Source organism: Tiliqua scincoides, chromosome 4, assembly GCF_035046505.1.
Source record: "Tiliqua scincoides isolate rTilSci1 chromosome 4, rTilSci1.hap2, whole genome shotgun sequence".
Taxonomy (NCBI): domain Eukaryota; kingdom Metazoa; phylum Chordata; class Lepidosauria; order Squamata; family Scincidae; genus Tiliqua; species Tiliqua scincoides.
The window spans coordinates 30,326,160-30,350,283 of record NC_089824.1 but is presented as its reverse complement, the minus strand read 5'-3'; the positions used below and the strand labels follow the sequence as shown (position 1 = coordinate 30,350,283).

The window sequence follows — 24,124 nt, the reverse complement described above, 5'->3', positions numbered from 1 at the left end:
GTACCAAATATGCTACTTATCTTCAGAAGCTAATTTGTTCATAGAAAACTGCCCATTTTTCTCTCTGTGCTAGAGGGCACCAAAAGAATGAGTATCTCTTGATTCTGTTCTCATCTTGTTGTTAAAACAAGTTGAGTGGTACAAAAAGAGAGTTTAATGTCCCTTCCCCCTAAAAAAGTTTCAGATTATTTCTTCTGCACTTATACTGATCACCCCAAAACACTTTCTAATGTTTTACAGCTTTTGCTTTGTCAGCATATACAGGTTGCCAGCTTCTGATTTTTAAAATGTTGACCCTCTGGGTGAAGTCAGTGGGGAGATTCAAACAGTCAGAGCCAGACAAGTTGGGGTGAAACAACCTGGATCAATCTAGCAAACAAAGGGAAGTAGAGCAGTGTTGGAATCTAAAGGGCTAAGAATCAGGGCAAAATGGTTGGCACTTCATCGGTTTAGAGCAGTGTTTCTCAAACTGTGGGTCAGGACCCACTAGGTGGGTCCCAAGCCAATTTCACTTGGGTCCCCATTCATTTCAGTATTTTATTTTTAATATATTAACACTATCATTGTATGTGATTGCATTTGGGGAAATGTTATAGATCTGTACTTTACAGGCTACTATGTATATACTTTTAACAATGATAGTCAATAGGACTTACTCTTTGGTAAGTGTGGGTAAGATTGCAGTCTGTTGGCATCCTTCAGTCTCGGAAGACTATGGTATCGCGCTTTGAATAGTGGTTCTGGAACAGAGTGTCCTCTCCAGTGCGCGAAGCCTGAGTAAAGTAGATATGGAGATTAGACTGGTACCCATGCAGCAAATCCCCCTCTCCATGTCGCTGAAATGGTCCAATGGAAAGGCAGAAGCCAATACAGTTGGTTCCAGTGGCATCGCAGGAGTTGCAAGAATGTGATTGTGTTCAGCCATGAACTGCCTCAGGGACTCCGGCTCTGAATTTTGCCTTTTGAAAGGTTGAAGCCTTTTCCATAACTGGATGTAGCCACAAGGCAGTGGAGGTTTGGAATCAGAGTTTTCCTTCTCTCAGATGAGTTGCCTCCCCAGGCTAACGAGTCCCATCTAATTTTTGCAATCCTAGACTGCAATCTGCAATCCACCAGGGGGTAATTGCAGTCTAGGATTGCAAAAATTTTCCTGCTTGATGATGTCACTTCTGATCATGACGACACTTTGGGTGGGTTTCGACAGATTCTCATTCTAAAAAGTGGGTGCCAGTGCTAAAAGTTTGAGAACCACTGGTTTAGAGGTTTGTGGGTAGCACAATCTTGATTTATAGCCCCCAGTGGGAGAGCTGAATTACAGATTATGTTAAAGTCATCATTAATTGGTAGTTTTGTACAGGAAGTGGATTAAAAGTGTTCCGTTTAAGTCCAAAAATAGCCATAGGGGCCCAGTCTGTTTCAGGGCAACAGTTTAAGAGGAGAGCAAACCCTTTTCCTTTGCTCTACATTCCTAACAAAGAAAAAATCCCATGCCTTCAAAGCAACTATTTACTCCTAAAGCAGTTACTGCAGCAGAGATGTCAAGCATCTGCCACGGTAGGTCTACCACTGGGTAGACAAGGATTTCATTGTTCATTTTGTTGCTTGCTACCAAATTTGCATTAACAGTGAATTCTAGACACACTCTTAATACAGTATTGTGAATCTATATTTGATGTCCTCCCAGGAAGGCCGCTCTTTGTTTGTGTACAACTCTTCAGGTGTGTCACAAATGCTTGTGTACAAAGCATGTCCCCCCCCCCCCCAAAAAATGCTTTTAGTCTTTCCCATGAGTAGTTCTACAAATGACACAGAAGGGGGCCAGGAGTTTGCTACCGAGCAGTGGCATTGCTAGAGGGGGTGCAAAGCACTAAGTTTTTCAGGGAGCCTCACTAGGGTGTGCAAGTGGCCCCTCCCCCTCCACTTTGGAGCCATTGCGGGCTGTGGGAGCAAAACGGAGGCGAATGCAGTTCTTTATACAGTTAAAGATATTAGGATGTAATGTAATGTGTGGACAGGCCCTCTGTTTATCTCTACAACAGCCCTGTAAAGTATGTTGTCATTCCCATTTTATGGGTGGGAAATTGAGACCAAATGAGAGTGGTCCAAGCCCATGCAATCTGTGTTGGAGATTGGACTTGAACCAAACCCCCCCCCCCCAATCCAGATCCACTGCTATATATTTGGCCACAGTAAAGATCTGCACTGGGTGTCTAATTCTTCTCTGTTTAAATAATCTAATTTGACTTGAAGGTTTCTTGTCCTTTTGGAGCTGCTGATGCTGCTTAGAAAATGCAGAACTAGTCATGAAGCAGATAATTTAGAATTTATTTGTATATAAATTTAGTTTTAAATTTTAAAAACACATGTTTTCCTTACTGAAAGGTCCAGGGATAACTATTTTTATTCCAGTATCTCTCCATTCTTGCCTTTCGTTTGTAGCAAGGCCTATACTTTTGTTTAAAATGGTTACCTTGCTTGTACATTGCTTCTGGTATGCATTCGGAAAAATTAGGTCTCTTTTTTCCTGTCCTTTACATTCCTGTGACCTTTTTTTTTACGTGCTGTTAACAGAAAGACTTCAAGTAACCTATATCTTAATGAAGTACAGCTAACTGTGCTTATCTTGTTTGTATCCCATTTTCTCATTAGGCTCCCTGACATTCATTAACTGTGTCAATGTGAAGTGGGGAACCAGAGTACAAGATCTTTTCACATATGCCAAAATTATGGCCCTCATTATGGTAATAGCTGTGGGTCTTTATAAAATTAGTCAAGGTAAGAACATGTGTAATACCTACATGTAAGTACTAACAAAACCAAGCAGGCTATAGAGGAAACTATGAGCCAATTCATGCCATAATTTTTGCTTTCCTCCACACAAACCATCCCCAGGTATGTGGCCATATGGACAAATGAGATCCATGCGGCTATGTGCAACAGTAGTTTCCGTGATCATGGAAATCTCTGGGTGGTGTATTACATCACACAGATGGCCTAGTGACTGCAGTCTTGTGTATGCCTGTGGATGACCATGTAGAGAATACATGGTGACCAAATGACTGTGTGAACCAGCCTTGTGGCTGTAGTCCACAAATCGCTTGCTCCAAAATAGTCTAACTGCCCAATCCTATCCCACACCGTGCTGAAGCATGCAGCCGCACCATGGAAGTATGTGCTGCATTCTATGGTTGGCAGGAGGGGCATCAGGAGTTCTGCTTGAGGTAAGGGAAATATTTTTTCCTTTACTTCTGCAGAGGCTCTTTGATGGCCTATGTGTCAGATCTACACCAGCTATATAGCTGGCATAAGTTTGGAGAGAGAAAGAGGGGGGAGTGGGCCAAAAACCAGAGGGGTTGGATCTGGCACGCATATTTGCCACTGAGATTCCTCTTGCAGCCTGCTCCCTGTTTCTACCCTTCCCCAGTCTTCCCCCAAACTCCACCTGCCTTTCCCCTGCCTGCCCATGAAGCACCTCTCCCACCAACTTACTTGCCCTGGTTGGTGGCAGCACAGCTCTGATGCTGCTGCCATTTTGCAGCAGTGGCTAAGACTGGCCCATCAGCTGTGTGCTCTATGCAAAATGGCAGAGCCTTTTTACCATAGCAGGATGAGCACTGTCATAAATAGGGGAGAGGACTGGAGCCACTAATGGACTGCACAACTAGTGCAGAATGCGGCGGCTCGGGTAGTTGCTGGGGGTCGGCGGTTTGACTCTGTCAGCCGCTGCTCCGGTGGCTGTACTGGCTGCCCATTCGTTTCCGGGCTGAATTCAAGGTGCTGGTTATGACCTTTAAAGCCCTAAACAGCTTGGGACCAGCGTATTTGAGAGACCGCCTTCTTCCGTATAATCCGGTCTGTTCTCTAAGGTCATCAGAAGGGGCCCTGTTGGTTGTACCATCATTGAGAGTGGTGAAGGGAATGACGGCCAGAAACAGGGCCTTTTCGGTGGTGGCACCTGCACTATGGAATTCCCTCCCCTTTGAATTGAGAGCAGCTTCCTCATTATTAACGTTCCGGCAGGGCCTGAAGACTTTATTATTCAGGAAAGCCTTCGAGGCACTATAAGGGCTGTTTTTATAAATTTATAAATTATGTCTTTTACTGCGTGCTTTTAATCTGCTGCTATGTATTTTATCTTGTTTTAATTGTTTTTAAGTGTTTTGTATTTTTACTGTTTATCTGTTTCCTTGTTTCCTTGTATTTTAACTTGATTATTAGCCGCCTTGGGTGCCCTTCAGGGAGAAAGGCGGAATACAAATCTAATAAATAAATAAATAAATAAATAAATAAATAATCCTGTTTACACCAGCATCCATTCACTTTGGCACATTCTATGTGATGTGAATATTTGGCACATTCTATGTGATGTGCCATATATTATGTCACTTTGGCCCAAATCCTAACTAACTTTCCAGCACTGGCATAGCTGTGCCAATGGGACGTGTGCTGCACCCTGCAGTTGGGTGTCACTCACTGAGGCCTCCTCAAAGAAAGGGAATGTTTGTTCCCTTACTTCAGAGCTGCATTGCCCTTATGTCAGTGCTGGAAAGTGGGTTAGGACTGTGCCCTTTATTTCCCAAGATGCTTTTCAAAGATATATCTCGGCAAATATGAACACAGAGTGCCAACAACTGTGCTGGAGCCCCTTTCTGTACTGCACAAAATTGCTGTAATGACTGGACCCCTCAAGGCCTTTCTAAGCCAGTTCCCTGTGTTTTTTTGTATGTGGGGCGTACTGCTATTACCTTTGATGATTCTCTTGCATATTTAACTGCCAATCTTAGTGGTCTTCTTGTGTGAGTAGTGTCATAATATGTGAAAGGAACTCCAAAATATAGATTTCTCTATTTATGAATCACCATAATAAAGGCAAAATGAAGTTACTTTTGCTCATAATTTGCTCAAACCGAGCATTCTAGAGACATCCCTGTTTCATACAAACAGCCTATAGTTTATGTATCTGCATAACCACTTGTCATTCTTCATTTCTACAGGAGAAACAGAAAACCTGAAAGATCCATTTGAAGGTTCCACTACAGATGCAGGATTCATTGCTCTTGCACTTTACTCAGCCCTCTTTTCCTACTCTGGATGGGATACGCTGAATTTTGTCACTGAAGAAATGAAAAATCCAGAAAGGTATTCACATATTTCAGAGAACGGAATTCTTGAATTTTGCTCTTGCCATTTATATCATTACTTGTGTTGTCCTTGGGGTTTTCTCTCCTTGGTATTATTTTACATAGGAAACTGCTTTATACAGAGTCAAATTGCTCAATATTACTCCGTTTTGTCTACCCTGCTGGCTACGGTGCACCAAGGTTTCAGACAAGAACTTTGTTCTGCTGTATTGGCAGATGCCAGGGATTGAATCCAGACCTGCTGCATGCAATTCAGGTGCTCTGTCAATGAATTATTAAAGCCCCACTCCAATTGTTGGATTCTTCATGCTAGAGTTCCATTTCATTGATGTGGAGATGAGTAAAGGTGGAGATGCCACCTTAGTGATTTGAGAATGACTCTCTGTATTCAAAGGGCAGCTGTTTGCCCAAGTCATCATTTTCTAGCTTTGAAACGTCAAGTTAAGCTAAGCCCAAGGTTACCAGTAAGAAATGTGTCATGGTGTTAACAGTGGGCTTAATAGTACTGGGCTATATAACATAGGCTGCAATCCTAACCCACTTTTCAGCACCAACATAAGGGCAATGCAGCTCCTAGGTAAGGAAGCAAACGTTCACTGACTTTGAGGAGACCTCTGTGAGTCCCCCACAACAGCAGGATGCAGCACATGCCCCACTGGCACAGCTATGCCAGTGCTGGAAAGTTGGTTAGAATTGCGCCCATAGTCTTGCAGTAGTTCTGGCTTGGTCTTGCATCAGTTATTATTCCAAGAGTAGTTAGTTTGGTAAACTTCATTTCCATTGTTCCGATTTGTGGAAAGTTGCATGTGCAAATGACTGTGTATCATGAGCAATTTGCCACATTTCTAGTTTGGCTCTCCCTTTGCTTTTGTGAATTTAGAGTGCCATCACCTTTATTGCCTTTTGTAGGAACCTGCCAATTTCCATTGCCATTTCAATGCCTGTTGTGACCATCATTTACCTGTTGACAAACGTGGCCTACTATGTTGTGCTGGACATGCCTGCTCTGCTAGCAAGTGATGCTGTGGCTGTGGTAAGTTGCAAATTACCAGTGGTCAGCCATGAACCATTTGTATCTGATGAAACAGTATGACAGTTAGCCTTTAATAGGCATATTCTCATGAATTTGTCCAATCCCCTTTTAAAGTCATGCAAATTAGTTGCTATCCCAGCAAAGAATTTCACAGGCTAATTCTACATTGTGTGAAGACATATCCTTTGATCTTTACTAATTCTCCCACCCACCAGTTTCATTGGATGACTCCTGGTTCTAGTACTGGGTGAGAGGGACAAACACTTCTATCTAGCCACTCCCTCCACACATCACATAATTTTATAAGTCTCAGTTTTGTTCCCCCTTAATTGCTTTTTTCACAATAAAAAGCCCCAAATACCATAGCCTTTCCTCATAAAGAAGGTGCTCATTGGGTTGCCTTCTTTTGCACTTCTCCCAGATCTTCAATATTCTTCTTGAGATGTATTCGGTTTAACATGGTCAGAGATTGTACATCCATACACTGGAAAAGCAGGGTCACCAACAGTGTAGGAAGAACTCTGTATGCATGCCATTGTATGTACATAGGTTCAGTGAATGTAAAGCTGAATGCAAGGTGGTCAGGAGCAGCATGCATAATCCCACTCCTCCTCTCTCTGTAATATCAGTGTAATAGTAATCTTTTAAAAATCAATTAAAAATATGATCCATTTTAAAAAGTGACCCATGATCCATTTAGAAAAAGGTCCATTAAGAAAAATGGTCCAGGGTAAGATAGATTAAACAAAAAGAAATGGATTAAATGTGTGAAGAATCAGGGTATTTGAAAGGCAAGTAAGGTTGCTGGGGCAAACCTAGAGTGAATCTATGAAGAAACAGGAATTTCAGGAGAGAAGGAAGTTGACAGCTGGCTAGAGAGCATTCTGGAGATGCAGTTAGTTAATGAGCAGAATTGAGGAGAAGTTCTGGGCTGCAGCTGAGCTTGTGATGCTGATGGCTCAAATAGTTTTGTTTTAAGCAGGCAAGTCCAGCAGCCAGCCCTGCAAGGACTTTCTGCAGTTGCCGTTAAGAGGCCAGATTACAGCCAAATAACAGTGAGAGGCCCTGAAGGAGCCCAGGCAGAGGCTAAAGGCAGGGTGGGGTTATGACTACTGTGAGAGGCCATGGGAAAATGTTTTTTATAAAAAACCCAAAGTGAAACCATGCAAAATCTCACTAATGCAAGTGGTTATTTTTCCTCTGTGACACTAAGCATGAGAGAAAGGGCCTGTGCGCCACCCACTGGCACAAGTGAGAAGTGCAGGAAGAATCATGGTGTGAATTTCAAAGCAGCCTTGCAAGTCCTCTTCTCCCACTGCTCTGCCCAAGTCAGACACAATCCTGTATCCTGAATAAAGCCTTGTTGTTGTTGTTGTTGTTGTTGTTGTTGTTCAGTCGTTAAGTCGTGTCCAAATCTTCGTGACCCCATGGACCACAGTATGCCAGGTCAGGGGGGACCTGAAACTGGACAAACTCGTAAGTTCGTGGTAGACGGGGGGGGGGGGGGTGTCTACCACTAACTTACTGAGTTTGTCCAAATTCATGTTCATTGCGTCAGTGACACTATCTAACCATCTCATCCTTTGCCGTCCCCTTCTTCTTTTGCCTTCAATTTTTCCCAGCATCAGCATCGTTTCTAAAGAGTCCTCCCTTCTCATGAGATGATCAAAGTATTTAAGTTTCAGCTTCAGCATCTGACTTTCCAATGAGCAGTCAGGGTTGATTTCCTGTAAGATTGACTGATTTGATCTCCTAGCAGTCCAGGAAACTCTCAAAAGTCTTCTCCAGCACCATAATTTGAAAGCATCTTCAGCGCTCAGCCCTCATTATGGTTCATCTCTCAAAGCTCATCTCTCAAAGCCATACATCGCTACTGGGAAAACCATAGCTTTGACTATACAGACCTTTGTCAACAAGGGGATGTCTCAGCTTTTCATTAAGTTGTCTAGGCCAGGGGTCGGCAACCTGCAGCTCTAGAGCCGCATGCGGCTCTTTCAGCTGTCTGCTGCGGCTCCTCCGGGTGAAAGTGGCAAAGGGGGTAACAGGAGGCACCTGTGTTGGGAGGGCAGGCTGCTTCCCTCTGCCCCCTGAGCTCACTGCCCTCCTCTCCCTTCACCCCCACCTGCTCCGCATTGGTTTCCCTTTTCAATTTTGCCAGCTCTGCAGGCTTAAGCTCCCTGTTTTTCCCTTCCCCAACTCTCCAGCAGGGCGCCCTCCTCCTCAGCCATTGCAAGCCCTTGCAGCCCGCCTTTCCCTGAGCAGGTCCCCACTCAGTGCAAGGAGAGGCTTTTCCTCCACAGCTCAGGAGACATCCTGTGTGTCTACTCAGTAGTAAGCCAGGGAGTGGCTTCCAGGGAGTGTGCTGCACAGCTGCAGCCACTTGAAGGCAATAGGGCCCTCAGGGATATATCCCTCAGGGATATAAGGAGCACCTGAGGCAGGAAGGGGGGTGTGGGTTGGAGAAGGAGTGCAGGTTGGAGAGGAGACTGACTGAGCTTATTGACTTTGACTTGGATACTCTGACTGACTGACTTACTTTGGAATCTGACCTTGGACTGTGACTTGGCTTATTGACTTTGGACTCTGCCCTGGATACTCTGACTGACTTTGTGACTAATGGACTGCTGGAGACACTGGAGTTTGGTGTGTGGCTGCTGTGCCCAAGACCTGCTGAGGACCCAGGGTCTGCTGTAGTGGTGGGAGGCTGCTGGCAGGAGAGAGGACCTCTGCAGGTTGAACAGGCAAGCTACCCTGGAGGTGGGGTCCAGCAGGACTGCAGGGCAGAACCAGGGTCATTTGTTGGGTGAAAGAAGGGGAGCTAATTTGCTTAAAGTGGGCATAATTCTCCAGGCAGAGAATGGCCTTGGAATCAGGCAAAACACCATAGAGGACCAGGCGTCTGAAAACACAGGACAGGAATGTATGACAAAACTAACTAAAAGCTACAAGAGGGGGCTACATTATAAAAATGGGACCTATAAGAGCATAAAGGTAAAAAAAAACAAAACCCTATATATGCAGTGTTATCTTCATTTTAGATGTCAAAAGGGTTTTGTGGCTCCTGAGGTTTTTTTTCCTCTGGAAAACAGGTCCAAATGGCTCTTTGAGTGTTTAAGGCTGCCGACCCCTGGTCTAGGCTTACCATAGCTTTCCTCCCAAGAAGCAAATGTCGTTTAATTTCATGGCTGCAATCTCTGACTGAAGTGATCTTGGAGCCCCAAAAGATAAACTCTGTCACGGCTTCCATTTCTTTCATAAGAACATAAGAACAGCCCCACTGGATCAGGCCATAGACCCATCTAGTCCATAAGAACATAAGAACAGCCCCACTGGATCAGGCCATAGGCCCATCTAGTCCAGCTTCCTGTATCTCACAGCGGCCCACCAAATGCCCCAGGGAGCACACCAGATAACAAGAGACCTCATCCTGGTGCTCTCCCCTACATCTGGCATTCTGACTTAACCCATTTCTAAAATCAGGAGGTTGCGCATACACATCATGGCTTGTACCCCATAATGGATTTTTCCTCCAGAAACTTGTCCAATCCCCTTTTAAAGGCGTCTAGGCTAGACGCCAGCACCACATCCTGTGGCAAGGAGTTCCACAGACCGACCACACGCTGAGTAAAGAAATATTTTCTTTTGTCTGTCCTAACCTGCCCAACACTCAATTTTAGTGGATGTCCCCTGGTTCTGGTATTATGTGAGAGTGTAAAGAGCATCTTCCTATCCACTCTGTCCATCCCCTGCATAATTTTGTATGTCTCAATCATGTCCCCCCTCAAGCGTCTCTTTTCTAGGCTGAAGAGGCCCAAACGCCGTAGCCTTTCCTCATAAGGAAGGTGCCCCAGCCCCATAATCATCTTAGTCACTCTCTTTTGCACCTTTTCCATTTCCACTATGTCTTTTTTGAGATGCGGCGACCAGAACTGGACACAATACTCCAGGTGTGGCCTTACCATCGATTTGTACAACGGCATTATAATACTAACTGTTTTGTTCTCAATACCCTTCCTAATGATCCCAAGCATAGAATTGGCCTTCTTCACTGCCACCGCACATTGGGTCGACACTTTCATTGACCTGTCCACCACCACCCCAAGATCTCTCTCCTGATCTGTCACAGACAGCTCAGAACCCATCAGCCTATATCTAAAGTTTTGATTTTTTGCCCCAATGTGCATGACTTTACACTTACTGACATTGAAGCGCATCTGCCATTTTGCTGCCCATTCTGCCAGTCTGGAGAGATCCTTCTGGAGCTCCTCACAATCACTTCTGGTCTTTACCACTCGGAAAAGTTTGGCGTCGTCTGCAAACTTAGCCACTTCACTGCTCAACCCTGTCTCCAGGTCATTTATGAAGAGGTTGAAAAGCACCGGTCCCAGGACAGATCCTTGGGGCACACCGCTTTTCACCTCTCTCCATTGTGAAAATTGCCCATTGACACCCACTCTCTGCTTCCTGGCCTCCAACCAGTTCTCAATCCACGAGAGGACCTGTCCTCTAATTCCCTGATTGTGGAGTTTTTTCAGTAGCCTTTGGTGAGGGACCGTGTCAAACACCTTCTGAAAGTCCAGGCACTGAGTCTAAGGTCTGAAAGGCACTGAGGCTGCAATCCTGTGCACACTTAGCTGGGTGTAAGCCTCATTGACTATAATAGGACCTATGTCCAAGTGGACATGCATAAGATTAGACTGAAAGTCTCAAGGTCCTGGGTTAAAGGACTCTGAAAGCCTGTGCACAAACATGGTTTAGTAAGCTCATTTAACCAAAAGTCCTTTTTTCAGTGTTCTGCCTCCTTTTGGCACATCTCCTTAATGTTACTAGCAGCGCTGCATATATTCTGCTTCCATTTCCTCCTTCATAGTTTTGCTTCCATGACCCAGAATGGGTCTGAAGGGGAGGGGAATGCCATAGTGAGGCTTCCTGAAAAACTTCCTTACCTCTAGCTATGCCACTGCCCCTTTCCAGCCCAGTATTCAAATTACAGAGGGACAGAGTGAGCCCAGCTCTTTTCCCTTTTGTGAAAGCTCTCTTTACTGCTTTTGGACTACAGGGGACTTTGATTTGTCTAAACAGGGGGGATATCAGGAGATAGGGCTTGTGAATTTCTTTAAGGACTCTCCTGTCTTTTCCCCAAAATGTTGCACATTGCCACCTACATCTTACCTTCAGATATGGAGTGATGTAGGGATTTGCTGGTATTGATATGGGCCCATATGTCTGTGCTTCTTTCCTGGACACATGAACACCTCATTTCCCCTTACCTGTGCCCTGTTCTTGCTTGTTTCTAGGGGTCTTAAATCTTCCATGTGTCCCTTAATATTTATTTATTTACTACTTTTCCTCCAAGGAGCTCAGGGTGGTATACATAGTTCCTCCCCTCTTTTAGTCCTCACCACAGCCCTGTGAGGTAGGTCACTCAGGAAGCTTCATGGCTGAGAAATGATTTGAACCTGAATCTTCCAGGTCTCTGTTCAGCTCCTGAACCACTGCTCCGTCCTAGCTATGCTGTACTACATTCTATATATACACTTCATTGAATAATCCCTTTTGGCTCTCTAGCATGCCATTTAAGAGAATTTACAAAATGTCGCTGCAGTGACTGAATCCCACTGCTGGATTTGGCCATTATTTTAATACCGATATTTATTGGTTTCACTTTCTTTTGTTGCTTAAATCATCCACTCACTAGCAGTTTAGCTGTATGTCAGAGATACAACTGAATGAGTTTCGTATTTTCAAAGGTTCTTTTTCAAGATGATCAGTGTTGTCAGCAATGGTCCAGCCAGCTTTGTGCTTGAGCTGTAAATTTCCACGACAGCTGGCTGACATTGTGAAACTAGCTCTGAATAAGCTCTCTCTCTCTCTCTCTCTCTCTCTCTCTCTCTCTGATTGCAGACATTTGGTAATGAAGCTCTTAGCCATGCGAAATGGATCATCCCTATTGCAGTGGCGATGTCTTGTTATGGAGGATTAAACTCATCAATTATTGCAGCTTCCAGGTATGAGACAATCAGAAGCTTGCATTGGATAGGTGATGTCAGTAGCATTTTGTGATGTGTCTTCACTGATTATTATTATTATTATTATTATTATTATTATTATTAACAGTATTTATATACCGCTTTTCAACTAAAAGTTCACAAAGCGGTTTACCGAGAAAAATCAAATAACTAATGGCTTCCTGTCCCAAAAGGGCTGCTCACAATCTAAAAAGATGCAAAAAGAATAATGTGTGAATAATGCATCACACTTGTATTTAGTGAGCTCTGTTTTATCACTCCCTTATAAGCTTTTCACTTTTTGCTCCAATAAGTCTCAGACTTTACAGTGGCATTAAATAGCACAATGTCGTGTTAATTATAGATAAAGATTAGAAGGGGCAACTGCTATATCTGAAATTTGACTGTTCTATTCAGCCTAACCAGTTTTAAGCACTGTGATGGTGATGATAATTAAGATGATATTAAGTTTAATTTGTTTGGCCTGATTGTTCAACAATAAATTGTTATATTCAAAGTATCCCCCATGTCTCCAAGGTCTTTTTCCTAGTTTGTCTCAGACGGCTCAGACCCCATCAGTACCTATAAGAAATTGGAATTTTCTTGCCCCAAAGTACATCACTTTGTGCAGTGATGCTGATTGCATTTGCCATTTGGCTGCCCATTCACTCACTTTGGAGAGGTTCTTTTGGTGCCCTTCACAATCTGCTGTGGTTTTACTAACCTGCATAGTTTGGTGTAATCTGCAAACTTCGCCACCTTGCTGTTTACACCTAATTCCAAATCATTAATGAACATGTTAAATAGTCTGACAACCCAATCCTAACCCTTCCTAATCCTAACTGGTGCTGCCCAGGGCCAGGACTGCCCTCCCCGCCCAAAAAACATTACTTCTGGTTTTTGCAAAAGACCAAGAGTGCTGTTTTTTGGCATTTCAAAGGCCTCAGAATGCATTCTGTTGGCTGGCAAGGCCACAGGCAGCCTCCTCGATCCTTAAAAGGCCTTCTAAGGTCTCAAAAATGGGCCTGAAAAAGAACAAAATGGCAGTGGGGAAAGGGTCACAGTGCCGTGTCCCCCACATGGTTCTGCCCGGGGCATTTGTTCCCCTGACTCCCCAGCCCTGGCATTCCAGGATGATATTACAGAAACAACATTTTCTCAGAACCACCACAAAGAAACCAGGAGCAGCTGCACACTTGGCAACTTTTTTCATTGCCTCTGTGACTACTTGAAAATATAGAAAAGATCCTTAGATATTTTTAGTGGCCAATACTCCGTTTTATATTTTTTAATAAAATGGGGGGGGGTATCTCTGTATTTACATACTTGTTGGTCACCACCATGGAATAAACATAAGATTGGAAAGTGTTTAAAGGTGCTGTACTGGTCTGGCTTAGTAATGTGGCTCTATAAAATCTTTGTTACCATACGTAGTTCCTCTTGCACCTAGCAAATTGTTGCACACTCTTTTTGTCCAGTATTAGAGTGATATAACCTGTTGCCTTTTCATCACTACCTAGTGCAACATAGGGGGACTAGGATTGTGGGAACCCAAGTTAAAGCCTTGCTGAACCATGAATCAGGCATGTCACCTCTCAGGTTCACCTACCATCAGATTGCTGTGAGGACAAAATGGAGAGAACCATGTGCATCACACTGAGCAATCTGGAGAAAGGATGGGACTAAAATGTAACAAACAAATCTAATCTTCTTTCTATACCCATGACAATGTCACTTTGGAATGCAGTAATGCAGAATGCAGGATTCTGCAATGATATCTATTTTTTCAACTTTGTGTTAGGCTTTTTTATGTTGGCGCCAGAGAAGGACACCTCCCTGATAGCCTGAGTTTGATTCATGTCAAATGTTTCACACCAGTTCCTGCTCTTCTTTTTAATGTAAGTGATTACAAGCCATCAGCAAGCAAGATGTGGGCACTTGTTGCATTGTTACAATTATATGCTGCTTTGAAACCTATTTTAGTCATATGCTATGTGCTTGTTAGCGCTGCATGAACTGAACCAAGCAAAGAAACCCAGCTCCCCTTACCAAGCCTTAAATTACTATCTTGTTGTTGCACAGAATAGTGCATTGCTAGGGGGATGTAGGTTGTACTAGGTGATATGTGGGGGGGGGGGGGTGACACCACTATTAGCCAAAATTTTTAAAATCTTGGTATTTTCAATAATACCATCATGATATATATCATTCAACGTGTAATTTCATGCAGAATGCAATGAAATAAATTGCATTGATGTATCTCTATTCTATTAAAAGTTATAGCCAAACAGCCAGCAGGGATGGGGCAATGGTACATCACCATCACTGCATGGGAGGAGGTCAATCATGGGGGTGACATGCTGGCTTCCCATACCAGGTGACACAAACCCTAGTGACGCCACTGGCACAGAACTAGTAACATGCGCAAGAATAACCGTGTTGAGAGGCCATTAAATAGGTAAGGCTGTCCATTCCCATCCATACCTTACAGTGCTGAGAGGGACCAGCTAGATAGCATCTGGGTACACATCCACATCCAAGCCCCATCTGTTGGACACGGTGCATCTCAGAGCCCAATCCTATATTTACCATCCCATGTTGTCAGATGTAAAAGGCGCTTTGACAGTGCACTAGTCAACTAGTGACAGATCAGTGCTGGGGGTCAGTGCCAGGAGCCACTCTGTAGTCAGTGCCAAGAATGCCAGTAGGAAGGGCTGCACCTTTCCACCGGCACCAGCAGATCCCCAGACACCTGCCGCCAAAGGTAAGACGGCAGGAAGGAATGGCAAGAGGCAGGAAGGAGGCAGGAAGGAATGGCAGGAGGGTGGAACCAGGGTGGGGGAGGTGAAAATGGTTAGGGGGGAGATGGGTGAATTGGGTCTGAGAATCCTAACCCCTTTCCTGGTCCCGATTGGCCCATACACTGCAGACACTTAACCTCAGGTAAGGGACCTCCACAACTGCCACCCACCACAGGATGCAGCAGTAACCATTTTGGCCCTGCTGCATTGGTGGAGGGGAATGGATAGAACTGGGCCATCAGACTGTAGAATGCAGGCATCTGGTCAAGGGATTCTATGCCTGTGCCATTTAAATTCTGACCCAGGATGGGGATCTGCACAGAAAGACTGCTTCAGTAGGCAGCTCTTTCTTGCTGGATTATGGCAACAACAGCCACATCACACAACATTACACTACAACAGAAAAAAGAAACAAACTGGAGAGAAATGACAAGAGAAAGGATTAAGGAGACATTCTGGCAAGATATCATTACAAATTTTGTGGAGGATTCAATAGCAAATGTCAATAGCAAATGTCAATCTGAACAATTTCAGCTGTAAAAAAAAAAGTTATCAAACATTTGTGTTGACTGTTTAGCTTATAGTACCATGCAAAGCATCATATATAGCATGTTTTCAGAATATGATTTAGGTTTTTTCCCCCCCTTTTCTTTTTGTGTTTCTGTCTCTTGTAGGGTTTCATGACATTGATTTACCTCCTTGTAGAAGATGTATTTCTCCTAATTAATTACTATTGCTTCAGCTATTGGTTTTTTGTTGGGCTATCAATTGCCGGACTAATATACTTAAGATATACCCAGCCAGATAGGATACGGCCTATTAAAGTAAGTAAACTAAGAATTAAAGCAAAAAAAAAAAAAAAGTGGTACATCAGTGTGACTTCATTGTAACTTTATTAAGTATATGCAGACAGTTATTTTGTCATTTTGCTGTACAAAACCTCTTTAAGCTTGGGAGCAAACTGGCTTGACTCTTAAGATATCAAGTGCCAGTATGCACCAATGCCACGTAATCTGAATTCAGTTCAGGATTTGGATGGGAGACATATTTCCTATTGGATGTCCAACCATGTGCTAGACCTAGAAAGATACCCAGACTCTAGGGTACTTCCCTGTCTTTTCTCTAAAACTAGTGTTGCTGGCATAACTATGCTGTTGCTATTATACCATGTTATATAATACTGCCCAGATACAGTTTGGGAATGCACCAGGATTAGGGAACCACTAAATCCTTTTAAGTTTGCCCTTGGTAGAATTGATATAACATGTGGCAGAAGGAGTTGACCTTGGCATAGCAGTCATAAACTATTCCAAGGAAGCAACAGAGTGGGAGAGGAACAGATCTTCTGCCTCTCAAGCCAAGCAACTGCTTAACGTTCAAGCATTTTAAGCCAAAGATGTTTTAAGCCTTTTAAGCCAAAGATGATGCTGTGCTGGTGGCACAGCATGCTTTATAGCTGTAGCAAAAAGAGACACGCCATAGAGCACAGCTGGGTCGCCACTACAAATGGAACCAGGAAAAGCCCCAGCACTAAGTACTGGTGGAATCGGATGGAGACCGGGGGATGGAGTTTTGTGTTGAGGCTGCAGTGCTGTCAATATTCTATCCCCAGCCTCAGTCCAACTTCCCTGCCCCACTCAGATTTGCGCCAGCAAAATGGGTCCAAGTAGATGCATTTGGGCAGCAAAGGCTTACCCTCTGGCAAGGCAGCAAATGTTCCCTTTCCCAGAGGAGACCTCTGCATCAGCATGTGGGGAGGGGGAATGTTAGATAGGATTCGGCTGTATGGTTGGCAATAATAGTCTTCTGAGATGTTAACTTTCCTTAAATCCCCGATACATTTTGGAGACATACAAACCGGGCACGATGGCTTACTATCTCTGAATATGGAAGTTCAGTTGGAAGGGCTTGTATAACCATTGACTGGTTGTCCTGCCTGACTATTCAGGGATTAGACAGAGGCATCCTTAAATCAATAATCGCTCCTGTGTCTCTAGTGAAAGGTAACAAACCATCAAGCAAGTGAACAGCTGCAGGAGTACTTCGATTAAATGATGGTAGTTATGGGTACTTTCAGAAGTACTTCCTGTAACTTGCATTCATCTTTTTTCTATCTACAGCTCAGCCTCTTCTTCCCCATAGTCTACTGCTTGTGCACCCTTTTTCTAGTCTTTGTTCCTCTCTACAGTGACACCATCAATTCTGTTATTGGAATTGGTATAGCACTTTCTGGAATTCCTGCTTATTTCTTGGGAGTCTACCTACCAGTTGAAAAGAGACCGCAGTGTCTTCGGTGGTTTTCTGGTAAGCCACAAACATTTATTTTAAAATTACATCAAAGCCTATATCCTGCCATTTTCACTGTATTCTAAGAGCCTATTAACACAATGAAATATTTTGGGTTGTATCCTAATTAGCGCTTGCATAGCAGCATGATAAAAAGTGCTCTTCCTTACACCTTCCTGTCAAGGGCATCTTCTCCAGTTCCCCAAAAAACCTTACTCCTGAGGCCCAGGAGATCCTTGGGAATGTTGTGGGATAAAACCACACTGTTGCCTTATTCATGGCAATTTCCCCTGCCCAATGCAGACTCCTGTTTCTCATCCCATACTATTCATGAGGGTTCCTCAATGCTCAGAAACAGCTGGAGGAGGAGCCCTTGGGAAACTGCTCTAGCAGTTTGCACTCACACTGTGGTACAAGCACACATTCTTGGAATACAAGAAGAATATACTTTTAAATGCAAAGTATTATACAGTTTGATGGATTTTAAAAATTATGTTTATTTCAATTGCTATTCAATTCTCTAGCACACTGTTTCTCAAACTGTAGGTTGGGACCCACTAGGTTGGTCGCGAACCAGTTTCAGATGGGTCGCGTAACACCTAGCGCAGCTGCCATTGGAAATATGGGAAGATGGGGTGCTGGAAAGGGGGAAGGCTTATTTTGCTTATGTCAAGGTTGTAGATACATTTTTTTTCCTGTTTCACTTTGCTGTTTGAAAACGGCTGAGAAATAACCCAACTTATTGCTGCATTCTCAGGAAAGCAGCAAGCTCTGGCCTCACAATGGCTGCACTTTCAGCTTGATGATGTCACTTTCAGCCATGACACAGCTTCCAGGTTAATGACATCACTTCCAGTGGGTCCCAGACAGATTGTCATTCAAAAAAGTTTGAGAACCACTTTCCACTGGCACTGTGCTCTAAGCACAGTGCCAATGGAATGTGTGTTCCACCAGTGCATGCTGTCATAAAAGCCCTATAAAGCACTTTGTAGCTGCACAAGGCCCAGCAATGCTATTGGGAAGAATGCATCCCACATGCTGGTGGGAAGGCATATTTCCCACACACGTTGGCAGGAACCTCTTTGGAGCAGGTAGGTCCAGCACAGGGGCAGAGAGGCAGGGAAGTGGTAGAACAGAGACAATGGGGCAGGTGATGGGTATATCAGGCCTGGGAGGGGGCAGGATCAGTGGTGCTGGCATGCACCATATCCAAACCCCCTTACCAGGTCTGATCTGGATCAATGCAGACTGGCACAGGTCCAAGTTGACTCATTGTGACTTACCTTGGAGCAAGGGTTCAAATGTCCCTTACCCCACGTAGACCTCCAGCAGCCAAAAATCCCTGCAGGATACAGTGGTAGCTGTACCACTGTACAGCACCTGGTCTGCTGCATCACCACATGGGGATTTAGATAGGATGGGGCTGTTAGTTATTCTCATTATCTCAGTGCTCTTTGCAATAGCCAAATCATTCTAATAATCAATATTAATAGACTTTGTTAACAGACTTTCAACATTATGCAGAAGTGCTATAAATGATGAGTGTTATCACTTTTACAATTATCGGTGCTTATTTTATCTTGTAGCAACAGTCACCAAGTATGTTCAGCTGCTGTTATGCTGCTGTCTGACAGACCTGGATGCTGAAACAGAAAAGACCTCAGAAACCAAAGCCAAGTAGTCATTCAATCAGTTTCTGCAGTCAAAGCAGCCATGCAGCTGGAAATGCTTCTCCATGCTCTTGGGCCATGCCAAAGCACACACATCTCTACTGGGCATCATTTTGATGTTTCTAATCTGTGCTATGTTGTGAGCCCTTCCTTTCCTGTCTGATTGCCAGTTTGTGAAAAGCTGAAACTATACCCTGTTTTGAAAAATACAAAATGTGTTCTAGAAAAATGAGCTTTTAATAAATGCTAGGTTTTTAAGGCTGCAATCCTATGTACACTTTCCTAGAAGTAAGCCCCATTGAATATATTGGGACTTATTTTTGAGTTGAAGATGCATAGGATTGTGCTGTAAGTATTCCAAAGTTGTTAATAAAAAGCAGAAATTAGGGAAGAAAAATGTAGAATCATGTGAAGAAGAGAATCTGAAACCGTAACTGAAATTTTTCATTTTCTCCAAAAGGAGGATATGAAGAGACTTTATAAACTTTGACTGTAATGATCTTAAATATTTTACACATACAGGGTGTAAATTCATTTTAATCAGTGACTAAATAATAGTTAAACAGTCCAAATCTATATAACCTCTGGCAAATGTATGTAATTTTGTTCAAATGTCTGAAGAGAGCCTGTGCATACAGAGGTATGCCCAAGATGCCTGATCACATAGAGAGGTTCTTATGTGTGCATTACTCTTCAGCTGTTGAGTCAAACTCACACAGGTCAGGGACAAAACCTGCCACCATAGTGCCACTCTCCCAGTAAATATTCTTTGTCTGCTTTGAATGACTCTAAGGGGCTTATGAAATGCACATTGTGACATCAAATTGGGTGGAAGGACACTAGTGTCACAACAAGGAATCAAATACCTGCCTCTTGTATTGGCACATACCCAACTTTACATTCATCAGTGATACAACAGCTGAAATTGGCACTGTTACTGTTACACCTGCCCTTATGCCCTGCCCGCTTGCAGGGCACAGCTGCTGTACAAAAGGCCATTTACCTGTTATTTTGTTAACAGTGCAATCCTCAGCTCCATTTGCACTTGCAAGCTACTTGCAAGAACTGTAAAGTGCTCTACGACAGTGTAGGAGTTGGTGGTGCTGGCAGGAAGGCCTGCGCTGACCTACCAGTACCTGTGCAAGGAAAAACAAGCACTGGAGTAGGTGACAGTAGCATAACAGGGCAGGGGAGAGTGGGCAGGGGGCAGATCAGGCCCAGGAGGGGGTGGGATCAGGTGTGTGCCAGCACACTATATCCTATTCCCCCTTCCAAGTCAAATCTGCTGGTACAAGTCCACTGAAACTTGTGCCAATGAGTTTTATGACGCAGGTCTGAGTAGTCCCATAGTGGAGGCTGAGGCTTTCCCCAGGATGAATGTCTCCTTGCCTCAAGGAGACCTCCAGCCTGAAGCTTGCCAGTGCTGGATAAATTGCAGTCCGTGCAGGCCCACTATATCAGTGTTGGTTAGGACTGGGCTGTTTGTTATGCTAGGTACTTCACTGGATGGAGAGCAGGACTGCTGATGTCTCCTTCAGCAGAATCATCAAAGGTACTGAAAAGGCCACAGAATGCAATACTGTGTTCATGATTTGCTTACATGAGTGAGTAATAAGTGGGGAACATGGCTGCGGTCCTACGCTCACTTACCTGAGAGTACGTTGGCACTATTAGACTTTTTAATGGCAAGTGGAACAGAGCTGGGTGTCTCTGTCCAGCATACTGAGCATCAATTGCCTCTATAGCAAAAGTGGAACAACCTTCTGTACTTCCACATCAAGAAGCTCATAAAACTGCCAGTCATAATGATCTATGCTGAATAACTACCAATTTTTTTCTGAGTAAGCAACTGCCTGTACTGTGTGTATAAAGCGTAAGTGAACCCTTCTGCAAAATAATCATTTGTGTTTTTTTTTTCTTCCAGTCAAAGCATTTTATATTGCAAAGGAATGCATTCTGCAATACAGCAGACATTCATCTGTTAAATAAACTTCTGTTTTTTAATAAACTTGAGTTTAAACTAAATTGAATTTTCTTTCACCAAGCTTGTCTCAAAGCATCAAACACAGACATGCCAATCACATACAAGGAATCCATTCACCTCCAAGATTCAAAAGCTCTTCTGCATTAGGACTAAACCACATTTGCTTCTCATAAATTTCCTGTAGAACTGTCATTTGTAAATTTGTTGAGAAAATTTCACTGAATAGTCATAGATACATTCAGAGAATATTTATCTTGCATTACTTTGCTATGCAACACAATTTGATATACACCCACCCCCTCCATCATCGGTCCACCAATCCTGCTCCAGAAGGGAGCTATGGAATCTGAGTTCAGAGATCAGTGGGAATGATGGTATCACTGGACCCCAAATGTGAAGTGCTTCCAAATGCCTTCACAACTCTCAAACAGATGGATGAAAGAAATTAGTGGGGTAATAGTATACAGTCACAAATTACCTATCTCAATCCAGAGCCACTCTTTTTCAAAACATTCTCAGATATGAACCAATCACTTTATGAACAATATAGGCTGGAGTTTAGACTGCCATGGGTACGCTGGTGCCACATATACAAGCCTATACATGTGCACCCACCACATACATGTCTGGGGATCTTTGACTATTGGCCTTGGTGCCTGTATCTTACAGGCTGGCACTGTAGAAAGGAAGAGGGAAAAGAAGAAACCTGAATCCAAACTGTTGCAAAACAATAAGAAATTCATGTGGAAGATCAATTACACTAACAGCCCAATCCTGAGCTGCTCAGGGCGCCCAGGCTCGGTGGCACCGAGAACGACTGCCACTGGATCCTGCGTGCCCTGGGATAACGCAGGAGGTACCTCGGGAGAAGGGGACTTTCGTTCCCTTCCCTTGGGTAAGGTAAGCAGCTCTGCAATGGGGCTACTCACTTTACTGACGGCACTAAAGTAAAGGCGCTTGTGTAGGGCGTGGAGCCCTCGACAAGCGCCTTGGAAGCTGCGGAGCGGAGCTCCACAGGCCCACCTCCCTCCTTCCCCCTGGCACGCCTCCAGCCCGCTCCCCTCCCCATGTCACGCCTCCACGTCACGCCTCTCTCCACCCTCCGCCGGCCTCCCCCCTCTCCGGAATGCCTCCACCCCGCCCCCGCCCCTGCTTACCGTGCCATGGCTCCACAGTCCATGAGACTGCCGAGCCACAGAGGCTGGGCAACTGCCCCACACTAGCCTAGCACCAGCCGGCACTGGGCTAGCAAGGGCGGGAGCCCAGCGGAAAGGCTTGCAAACGTGCCTTATGGCACGTTTGCAACAGTGCTCGGTGGCATGAAGCCATGCCACCGAGCACAGGATTGGGCTCTAAGTAGGGAATGGGGAAGAATAGCAGGTAAACAACATAGCCACCAATGACTATAAATAATGAGGGAGCTGATGCTGCTCATGGGAATATCAGAGGGAAGGGATAATGTCACCTGTGGGGGATTAGCAAGGAGTGCAACATGTATGTAAAGGGCCAAGACCCAAATCCTATCCAATTTTCCAGTGGTGGGGAGACAGTCACAGAGACTTCCTCAAGGTATGGGAACATTTATCCTTCACCTCAGGGCTGCATTGAGGCCACACTGGTACTGGAAATTTGGATAGGATAGGGCCCCAAATCTCCAGAAACACACAGGATTCCTATAAGTGGCAAGGCACAAGGTAAGCAAGAGGAATAGAGGCAAAACCTAGAGGTGCAGAGAAGAGTGATGGGTGACTGGGACCTTGGCACTGATGCTTTGATGGGGTAGCTGTGAGGCAGAAGGTCATGGGAAAAAATGGGCTCTAGAGTCAAAGCACAAAGATCAGACTATGTAAGCATCTGGGGTGAAGAAATTCCTGGTGATCACCACATGGGGGCAAAAAGGAGCATGAGGGAGCACAAGAGAGAGGGAATCTGGAGAAGTATCCAGCATTTTCACTGCCACCATCACCCCCAAGGCTTCAGAACCGCATAAATAAATGAAATCTCGGCAGCATACTCTCCCCTTATGTTAGCTATGTGAAACCTGGGAAAGTAGGCAGAATGGTTGAGGTTCATCCTGGGAAGAATGCAAAGGGACAGGGGCCCCCACAATGACCAAAATATTTCCTGTATATGATTCCTTTCCTAAAGAAAATACAGGTGCGGTGCACATGGGTGGGTGGAATACATTTTAGGGGTTATATTGTATTCAATATGTGAAATTAGAAAGAAATGCTTCGCAAATGAAGCAGGTATTTTTTGATTAATATTAATAGAAACAAAAAAAATTTGGCAACATAACAATTAAGCCCAGTCACAATTAAGCACTTTTCTGTCCAATGTACTTCAGTGGTAGAGATTTAAGCATATGTTTTAACTCTCTCAGTGAAAGAATGCTTAACTTTGGCTGGATTGTGTCCTAAATCAATGCATTTGACTTGACAAATCTAACGACATAGAATTGCCTAAATTACAACCCAATCCTATCCCCTAGTGCCCAGGGCTACAGCAGCATCAAAGTGATGACTGCTGTATCCTATGGGGCCAGGGAAGCAGCGTCAGGTCTCCTCAGAGTAAAGGAACAAACATTTCCTTTCCTTGTGTAACACCCAGGCGGCCACAATGGGTCTCCTCAGATCTGCTCTACTATTGAGTAGGCACAGAACCGAGCAGACCCATGTCGGGTTTCCCAGCCTGGAAGGGGTGTTAGATACAGCGGCAGAGCCTGCCACCATCTCCAGCCTCCACAAGGGACCGCTACTCCCCTTCCTCTGCCCTCCCCCCTCCCAGTTCTGTCCCCTTCCTGCCCTCCATCCGCCCTGAAAAACCCTACCAGTAGCCATATTCACCTCCAGGAGCCCTCAGGGTCCTTCTTCGTGTGCTGAGGCCTAGCGTGGACTGGCGCTGAGCTTAGCGCCTGTGGTGTGTTGTTACTGTCATCGCAAAAAGTGCCTTGTGACAGCCTGAGTTGGCGACACCAGCAGATGGCCCATAGGACTGGTCCTTTAAACTCCCAATGTACTAAAGCTATGAGTCTCTGGTAGGGAAGATAAGAGAGAAGCAGGATCATTCTCATTTCCCTACACTTTGGATAACAGAGTGGTCCTGCTGTGTGGCTAAACAGAATAAAATTCCTAGATAAAATTCACACTGTGCTTCTCTGCCTGGTACCAAATGTTAGACAATGGGAAAAAGTATTAGAAT

General features: G+C 44.3%; 1 protein-coding gene across 1 annotated transcript in view; it reads left to right on the top strand.

Moving 5' to 3' along the window:
* The window catches only part of LOC136647465 (Y+L amino acid transporter 2-like), a 37,642-nt gene extending 17,518 nt beyond the window's left edge, over window positions 1-20,124 (top strand). The window contains exons 4-11 of the mRNA XM_066623016.1: window positions 2,650-2,775; window positions 4,995-5,139; window positions 6,051-6,174; window positions 12,079-12,182; window positions 13,984-14,080; window positions 15,658-15,807; window positions 17,104-17,287; window positions 18,856-20,124. Coding sequence (XP_066479113.1) covers window positions 2,650-2,775; window positions 4,995-5,139; window positions 6,051-6,174; window positions 12,079-12,182; window positions 13,984-14,080; window positions 15,658-15,807; window positions 17,104-17,287; window positions 18,856-18,950 — 1,025 coding nt within the window. The 3' untranslated portion in view covers window positions 18,951-20,124. The remainder of the gene's footprint in view (window positions 1-2,649; window positions 2,776-4,994; window positions 5,140-6,050; window positions 6,175-12,078; window positions 12,183-13,983; window positions 14,081-15,657; window positions 15,808-17,103; window positions 17,288-18,855) is intronic.
* The last annotated feature ends 4,000 nt before the right edge of the window (window positions 20,125-24,124 follow it).